Here is an 8,059-nt window from a genome sequence, read left to right as displayed (position 1 = left end):
GTGTCCTCATCTGTACTTGTTAGACTGGACTAGCTCTCTTCTCCTGCAGCTCAGGGCAGACCAAAGGAGGGAGGTTCTGGCGCAACTTGCTCAGAGGCCCTTCCAGCCCAGCCAGGTGACCAATTCCAGGCAGGGACCCAGCAGGGAGGGGCTGCGCTGGGTGCCTCCAGCACACACGGCCACTCTTTGTTTCTGGAACCTAATCAGGCCTGAGATCTGGAGAGGAAATTCAGGCAGTTCTGCCGCCAAACTGGCTGGGCCTGTGCTCCTCTCCCAGTCCTGCAGGAAGGAGGAGAAAAAGATGCCAGTGTCCCTCACTCTGGGGGACGCTGCTGCTCTGTCCTCCACACCTATTCTCCCCAGAACCACAGGACCATCAGCCAGCCCTGTGAGTATCAAAGAAACCTCATACTCCCTGTCCTCGCTCTCTCCACAGCTGCAGAGGGAGGGACTGGAGGAGTGCCCACCAGTGAGGTTCCGGAATAGGTTCATTAAGATGGTGGGGTACACGGAGTAAAGGAGAGAGTCCCACACTGAATGCCCTGAGCCCTGGTCTTAACCCCAGCTGCTAACCTGACTCACGACCAAGTGGGCTCACTGTGTCACTGCCCTTGCTGGGCTGTGGGCAGCAGGAGAGAGGGCACTGTTGTGGGAGACACACATTCTAGTCCATTTGGCCAGTGCCACGCTATGTGACCTGGGACAAGTCCTTTCACTTTCTTGGGCCTCTTATTCCTCGTGTGTGAAAAAGAGTTCATTCCTAGCTGGCAAGGTGGCCAGAGGAAGGGTGTAGGAGTGAGCCTGACACACAAGAAAACTAAGCTGGAGAGGATGAGGGAGAGGGGAGGGCAAAGAGAGGCTGTGGCTTCCGAGTAAGGTGTGTTGCTTAAACCGCCAGACTAGACCAAGATTCGACTAGACCAAGATTCGAATGTGACTGGGCGTTCTTAAGCAGATCCTTTCCACACCTGCAGATAATATCCTGTAGAAAGAATCAGGTAAAATTATGTATCACTACTCTCAGAGTACCCTGAACCTGCGCGCTTAAGGTCCCCAAAGGCTCAGCCCCTTGACCCCACCCAAGCCCCGCCCCTTTCCCCACAGCCAATCAGTGGCGGCCTCTTCGGAGCGTCAGATTCCCTACCTCTGGCGGCTCCTCTCGCCACAGGCCCTTTCAGGGAGGCCGCCCGGTTTGGGAAGATTCCCGGGAGTCTCCCCCGTCCCTTGGGGAGCAGCTGAAGACCGGGAGGTGCATCCGAGGGCCGAAAAGCGCTTTGAGATTGAGCCCGAGTGCAAGGACCAAGTCTCCCCTCCATCCATTTTACAGATGGGAAAACTCGAGACCCTGAGAAGGGAAACATTCGACCAAGTCACCCAAGCCAAGTGCAGAAGGACGAAGCAGAGTTTTCTCCGCGAAGATGGGACTGCACGTCCGCACAGTCCATGCGGGAGCTGTGGCCAAAGCCCAGCACTAACAGTGGCTGAGCAGGGGATCGAGACTGCGTGGAAGGCTGGATTCTTCCTTGCCTCAGTTTCCCCGGCATTACCTCTGGTGGGGGTCGGGGGACGAGGCAACTGGCCAAACGGGCGCCTGCCAGGACTCTCCCCCCACCTTCACAAGCCTAATCGAAGTTCCTTTAGCAAGCTACCTCCCAGCCCTTTAAAAAAGTCGTCCCGTTCGAGCCTCTCGGCGTTCTATTGGAAAGACTCCAGGATCCTAGACCATTCTCTAGAGTGAACTGCTCAGACTACCACGGGAGCTTTCTTGGAACTGTTAACTGCGCAGGCGCAAGAGCAGCCCACCCGGAAGGCGGAAGAGCCGGGTCCCAACAGCGCGGGGTGGGTCGAGGGCGGGGTGTGTGTTAACCAATGACCTGAAGGAGCAGGGAGGGCGGGATTAGGCCCGCAGTTGCTAAGCGCTACGCTAGTGGGAGGTGATTTAAGAAATGGGGTGAAGGGTGGTTCAATGGCCCTTCACGTCATCATCCTTCTGGCCCTCGGAAGTTAAGCAACGAAGAGGCGGGCCTAGGGCCGGAAGCAGGAAGGAGGGCGCAGGAAACAGGGTGCTGCAACTCGTCGGACTGTCGGTCCGTGAGTCTGTCGGTCCCGAGGGCAGGATGGAGAAACTGCGGCTTCTGAGCCTCCGCTACCAGGAGTACGTGACTCGTCACCCGGCCGCCACGGCCCAGCTGGAGACGGCAGTGCGGGGCCTCAGTTACCTGCTGGCAGGTGCTACCCTGACCTTTGCCCCACCCCTTAGGGGCTCTGACCTCTGACCCCACTGGCCCCTTCCCTTCGGAGTCAGGGTAGTGATCGCTGTGCTTGAGAAGTTCCTTCCAGGTTCCCGTGGGGCATAGGGAGGGGATGTCCAGGGCCCCGAAGCCGCAGGCTGAGGCACATGCTCACCGTCGCCTCCTGTGCCTTCTCCCCAGGTCGCTTCGCTGATTCGCACGAGCTGTCAGAGCTGGGTGAGCGAGGCTCTGGGGTGGATGGGGGGCGGCGGGGTTTCCCCGGGGCGGGGGGACACCCTGGTTCACAGTCCTGGGTTTTCCTTTAGATGGTTCTGTGCTGAATCGGACAAAGGTCCAGAGTCCACTGCCTTGTGCGCCCCCCCCCCCATAGTGCAGAGACAAATCTGGGGACCTTGTTGGTCAGGCGGCTGACCCAAGTACCCTGGCTGCCTTGGCCCAGTCAATCCTCCCTGTAGTCATATGAGGCAGGTACTGTTACTGTCCTCAGTGTCCAGTTAAGGGAACAGAAGTTCCGTGAGGTTAGGGGACAGCTACTGATGATCCCGGAGCCAGGATTCAAGCCTGGATTTCTCACATTCAAGGAGCCCCAGACTGTAACTGCCTCAGTAGTGTTTGCCCAGGGAATACTGGAGGTGGTGGTGGTGGAGGTGGGGCAGACTTTCAGGGACAGGCTGTAGAGAGCTGAGGCCAGGAGGTGAGACCACAAATCCTTGGCTACTGAGAGCGATGGGCCGTTCTGGGCAGCTGGCTGACCAGGGCTCTGCAACAGGGCAGTAGCTGCTTTGTCGCAGAGATCAAACCATCCTTCCTTGTTCCAGCCACTCACACAAGATCATACTGGGGAGTGTGGAGCTCTGAGGAAGCGGGTGGGGAGGCAGGTTGGTTTCCACACAGTCTGTGGCTGGCGGAGTAGAGCAGGTAACAGGTGATCCCTGCAGCTTTGGGAGGAGGGGAGAAGGAGATGGTGTTGAGGCCGCAGAACCGGCCCCTCAAGGCCACATTCTCCCCTCAGTATACTCGGCCTCTAACCTGCTTGTGCTGCTCAATGATGGGATCCTGCGGAAGGAGCTCCGGAAAAAGTTGCCCGTGGTGAGAATTCTGTCAGGAGCCGAGGGCGGGAAGCACAGGGACTTGGGAGTGAAAGAGTAACCGCCAGCCCATGTGTGTAGCGTGTGTTATGGTCTCAGAGTGTGAGATGTGCCTACGTCCGTCTGAGCTTCAAGCCATCTCACTGGGTGAAGGGTCAAGTTGTTAGTCCCCCTGTCTCAGATGGAGAGACGGAGTTTCAGAGACATAGAGTAGCCTCTGCCACCTGGAGAACTCAGGCCTACACAGGTAGTCTTATAGAAAATCCCTCTCCTGTCAGAAGAATCCCCTAGGGGGAGGGCCTGGGACTGCCCCCCCCCCCCCAAACCTGACCTCTTGGCCTGGGGTCCTTGCAGTCGCTGTCCCAGCAGAAGCTGCTGACATGGCTGAGCGTGCTGGAGTGCGTGGAGGTGTTCATGGAGATGGGGGCCGCCAAGGTGTGGGGTGAAGTGGGCCGTTGGCTCGTCATCGCCCTCATCCAGCTGGCCAAGTATGTCGGGACTGAGGAGGGCAGGCCCTGGGTGGGGATGACTCAGGCCAGCAGATCATATGGGGTTCACCAGCACGCCCCTGACCCCCTGCTGGCTAGCCACCTCCCCCACAGACCTGCCATCCTCCCAACCCAGGGCTGTTCTGCGGCTGTTCCTGCTGATCTGGTTCAAGGCTGGCCTCCAGACCTCGCCCCCCATCATTCCGCTGGACAGGGAGACTCAGGCGCAGCCCCCGGGTAAGCTGTTGCCACGCCCCGGAGTGGCCGGGCACATGGAACTAATCTGTGGGTTTGGAGCTGGCCAGCATGAGTAGAGTGTCGTCTCTTTATGGAACACATCTGTCCCCATCAGCTCAGTTTGCTCTCATCACCCTGTATTGTACAGAGAAAAAAAAGAAAGGTGATATGACTGGGGCAAAATCAGAAACCTCATTCTTTTTTGTGGGCAGCAGTTACAGGGGAAGGCCTCAGTAGGAGACAGAGGTCCTAGCAACCATGTCTTTGGGCCTCCTTCTGTGAATCTGGAGCCACAGCTGCATGAGGCAGGGTACCCGGCATGTCGGTCCCTTCAGGGCTTTGGACTCCTCACCAGCTGGCCTCTAGGCCTGACACTTCTGGCCTTCCCTGAGGACCGTTCTTTGCCTCTCCTCCTGGTCATATTGAAAGCAAAGGACTGGGAGGACATGGGCCCTCCCTCCCTGGAAGCCTGGCTTCTTGGCCGGGTGGTGCTGAGCTTTCCCCAAGCCGGGTACAGTGCGGACCCACGGCGCTGGCGACAGCGTCCTCGCCTCAGCCGCTGCCTCAGTACAGGCTTATCCACGCTCACCCGTTCTCTCCGTAGCCCGTGAGCATTCACTGTGCACGTGTTCTCCACAGGCTCTGCCGGAAACATGTCCCTCTGACAGCATGGCCTTCTGTCTATCCCTGCTAGATGGTGACCGGAGCGCTGGCAGCCAGGAGCAGTCGTACGTGGGGAAGCGGTCGAACCGAGTGGTACGAACCCTCCAGAACAGTAAGTGTAGGATGCCACAGCCCGGGCATCTCAGTGCTGAGGTCAGCCTGGGCCTGACCGCTCATCCGCTGCTCCTGTGTTCTAGCCCCGTCCCTGCACTCCAGGCACTGGGGAGCCCCCCAGCAGCGGGAGGGACAGCAGCAGCAGCGGCACGAGGAGCTGAGTGTCACCCCCACCCCCCTGGGGCTGCAGGAGACCATCGCCGAGTCCTTGTATATCACCCGGCCCCTGCTGCACTGTATCCTCTGCGCGCCGCTAGCCGGCCCTGCGGGGCGGGCCCGATGGGGAGCGGGAGGGTGGGCCGTGTGCCGGAGACCTCCTTGACATCTTGGCCGTCAGTGCTCAGCCTGGGCCTCTGGGGTCAGCGGTCGTGGACACCCTGGCTCCTGTCTGGGGTCGTGGACGTGACCAGGTGAGCCCGGGCCTGCCTGGGGAGTCCGCTCCCTCTGCCGGCCTTCGTGCGGCGGGCCTGTCCTCTCCTGAGCAGGCGGGGGGCCCCCCATTGCTGGCCCTGACCACGCCCCCTCCTGCCCACAGCCTGAGCCTCCTGAGCGACAGGAAGGCCATGAGCCGGAGGGAGCGGCTGGAGCTGCGGCGCCGGACCATCCTGCTGCTCTGCTACCTGCTGCGCTCCCCGTTCTACGACCGCTTCTCCGAGTGAGGACCGGCCCCTGTGCACGCCTTCCCTTCTCCCGCCTCCATCCCGGCTTCACCCAGCACCCGCCGGGTGCTGTCTTGGGCGCAGCCGTGTCCTCGGAGCGCTCCGGCTGCCGGCCCAGCGTGCAGCCGTGAAGCAGGGGCGGTGCGCTGCGGGCAGGGCCACGGGGGTGGTGGCCGGGGCAGGCTTGCTTCCTCTTGAGTAGTTTGGAGCCCCGCTTTGCCGAGGAGGCACTTGAGGCTCAGAGCAGCTGGGCTCCTCACACGGAGCCGCCCAGCTAGCCGGTGGCAGAGCCAGGGGCCACCGCCACTCTCTCTCTTGGCCTGTCCCCGCCTTGCCCGGCCTCTGCTCTGTCACCTGCGAGGGTCCAGAGCTTCCAGCCTCAGCCAGACACAGAGGGCCCACTGGCGGCAAGTAGGGGGTGGCTTGGGGCCCAGAGCCCCAAGGCCTGCTGGGTGACTGCCTGAGGTCAGACTGTGACCTGAGGAGGGGTCTCTGTACGGCGACAGGAGCCAGACCGGACGGTCTGTCTTAATAAGTCGGCTGCTGGAAGACTGCAGTAGTGCGTGGAATTACATGTGTTGTTATGGCCACACAGCCTCTGTGTGGATCTGGTTTGGCTTGCTTTGTGTTTGAGGCAATAGGAAGTAAGTTTGTGCCATCCTTCGTACCACCTTGGTGCAAATAGCTTGGCCTGGCAATTCCTGTTTTCACCTAAGTTTGCAAGCTCAAAGGTGCTAAAGGCAAATCCTATTCCCTGCTCAAAGGAATATTCCAAAGACTTACACGGACCATAAGACCGCCCCCCACAGACGGCCTGCGCTTTGTAGAGGAAGCGCAGCCCCGGGATCTCGGAACCGAGGCATTTTGAGGCGACAGTACCTGTAGAGGTGGCCCCGCAGGCGGCAAGCCTCTAGTGTGGCTCCTGCTGAGCTGACCGCCCAGCCCCCTTAGAGCAGTGGCCCAGACTGAGAAAGGTCTAGAAACCTGTCAGCGAAATTCCTGGTTTCCCCAGAGGACAGGGAACAGACTGTTGAGTGGCTCTGGGGTGCAGGCAGTGCAGGGAGCCCCCCTTTCCTTCCTGTCGGAGACCAAGTGTCGTCTCGGGCTGGGCTGCCTTCCAGTCATGTGACCTTCAGCAAGTTATTGAACCTGTCTGTGCCTCATCTGTACAGTGGGGACGTGACAGGGTTGTGGGAGGCCTTAAATGACTTCAGACACACAGGAGCACCTGGCGGAGTCACTTAACAAATACCGGGGCTTATCATCATTTCTTTAAGTAACGTCCCACCCCAGGTTCTCCTGTGGGAAAACACTGTCTTAAAAAAAATAGGGCCTTGGCCCCGGCCGCTTCCTTTGAGTGTGCCCCCTCAGACTGGGTCCCCCCCCCGGGGGGGGGGGACCTGGCCACTCAACATTGGCTCGTGAGGTTTCAGCGTGGCTCGGCTCTTCTGCCTTACTGGGGACTTCTCAAAGGCAGGGTGGGGCTGTCCTTCCCCCTGGGCCCTCACCATCCCTGGGCTGGGACTGCCCCATGCATGGCGCTCCAGGACTATGCTGGCTCAGGAGAAGGAAGGGCAAGACGAGGGAGAGCACGGCGGGAGGAGCGTCTGGGGTGTCGTAAGCACCCACCCAAAGCTGAGCTGCGGGCGGCCCGGGCCTGTGGCCCAGAGCTCTCGTCCTCTTGTACTGGGGTCTGCGGGCACCCAGACCCCCCCGCTCAGCGCGCTCCCCGCTCATCTTCTCTGCAGGGCAAGGATCCTCTTCCTGCTGCAGCTGCTGGCGGACCGTGTCCCGGGCGTGGGCCTGGTCGCAAGTAAGTGTGGGATGGGGCGCGATGATTACTGAGTAGCGCGGATCTTTGGAGTGGCCCCGGGTCCGTTTTCTCTTTATCTCCTTGTCATTGACTCTTACAGTCAGGAGAGGGAGCCCAGAGGTCAGGTTGGGTGGGTGACAGCTCCTGGGCACGGCCAGGCCGACCCATAGATCCTCCGGGGTGGCTGGAGGAAGGTGTCCTGTTCTGGGAGGAGTGTTGGGCCACACTGGGCTGTCAGCCTTGGCCCGGCCTCGGGATCCTGGAGCCGTACACCCCTGGCTTCTCTGGGGCTTCTGTGGCGGAGCTGAGAGCCACCAGGCTGTTCAGAGCTCTTACGTCAGCAGAGACAAGCCGTGTGACTTCTCTGAGCCTGAGGGTCTTTGCAAAGGGGGACAAAGGTCGCTGCCGAGGCTGCCTCCCTCGGAGCGGGCAGGCGGGAGAGGCAGTCGGGCTCCTGGCCGGAGCTGTGAGCTGCCTACTGGGGCCGTCGTGGCCGAGAAGGGCCTGAGGTAAAGCAGAGCACGCTGGAGTCTGGCTCTCAGCCCCGCACTCTCTCTCCTTGCAGGGCCGCTCATGGATTACTTGCCCACCTGGCAGAAAATTTATTTCTACAGTTGGGGCTGACGCATCCCGGGAGTGGGTGCAGGGAGGGGCAGGGGGTGTCCCGGCCGTTCGGTCCCCCGGGGCCCCTTCGCCCTAATAAAACTGACTCTGGCAGTGTTCCAGCATGTGGCCTCTCCATGCC

The 8,059-nt window shown here is 60.6% G+C and overlaps 1 protein-coding gene across 2 annotated transcripts; it reads left to right on the top strand.

The window, feature by feature from the left end:
* The first annotated feature begins 1,880 nt into the window (after nt 1-1,880).
* PEX16 (peroxisomal biogenesis factor 16) lies at nt 1,881-8,036 on the top strand. Of its 2 annotated transcripts, XM_026512045.4 has the most exons (11): nt 1,881-2,229; nt 2,433-2,468; nt 3,265-3,341; nt 3,695-3,828; nt 3,965-4,065; nt 4,760-4,840; nt 4,926-5,078; nt 5,180-5,252; nt 5,378-5,497; nt 7,250-7,314; nt 7,880-8,036. In XM_026512045.4, the coding sequence occupies exons 1-11, from the start codon at nt 2,118-2,120 to the stop codon at nt 7,936-7,938; spliced, it is 1,011 nt and encodes a 336-aa protein (XP_026367830.1). In that variant the 5' UTR covers nt 1,881-2,117; the 3' UTR covers nt 7,939-8,036. The 2 variants fall into 2 exon arrangements, with proteins under 2 accessions (XP_026367830.1, XP_057173561.1); XM_057317578.1 differs by lacking the exon at nt 2,433-2,468.
* Nucleotides 8,037-8,059: the final 23 nt, after the last annotated feature.

The sequence above is a fragment of the Ursus arctos genome, unplaced genomic scaffold, assembly GCF_023065955.2.
Source record: "Ursus arctos isolate Adak ecotype North America unplaced genomic scaffold, UrsArc2.0 scaffold_23, whole genome shotgun sequence".
NCBI lineage: Eukaryota > Metazoa > Chordata > Mammalia > Carnivora > Ursidae > Ursus > Ursus arctos.
The sequence above is the reverse complement of the archived record's forward strand: the minus strand, read 5'-3'. Positions and strand labels throughout refer to the sequence as shown.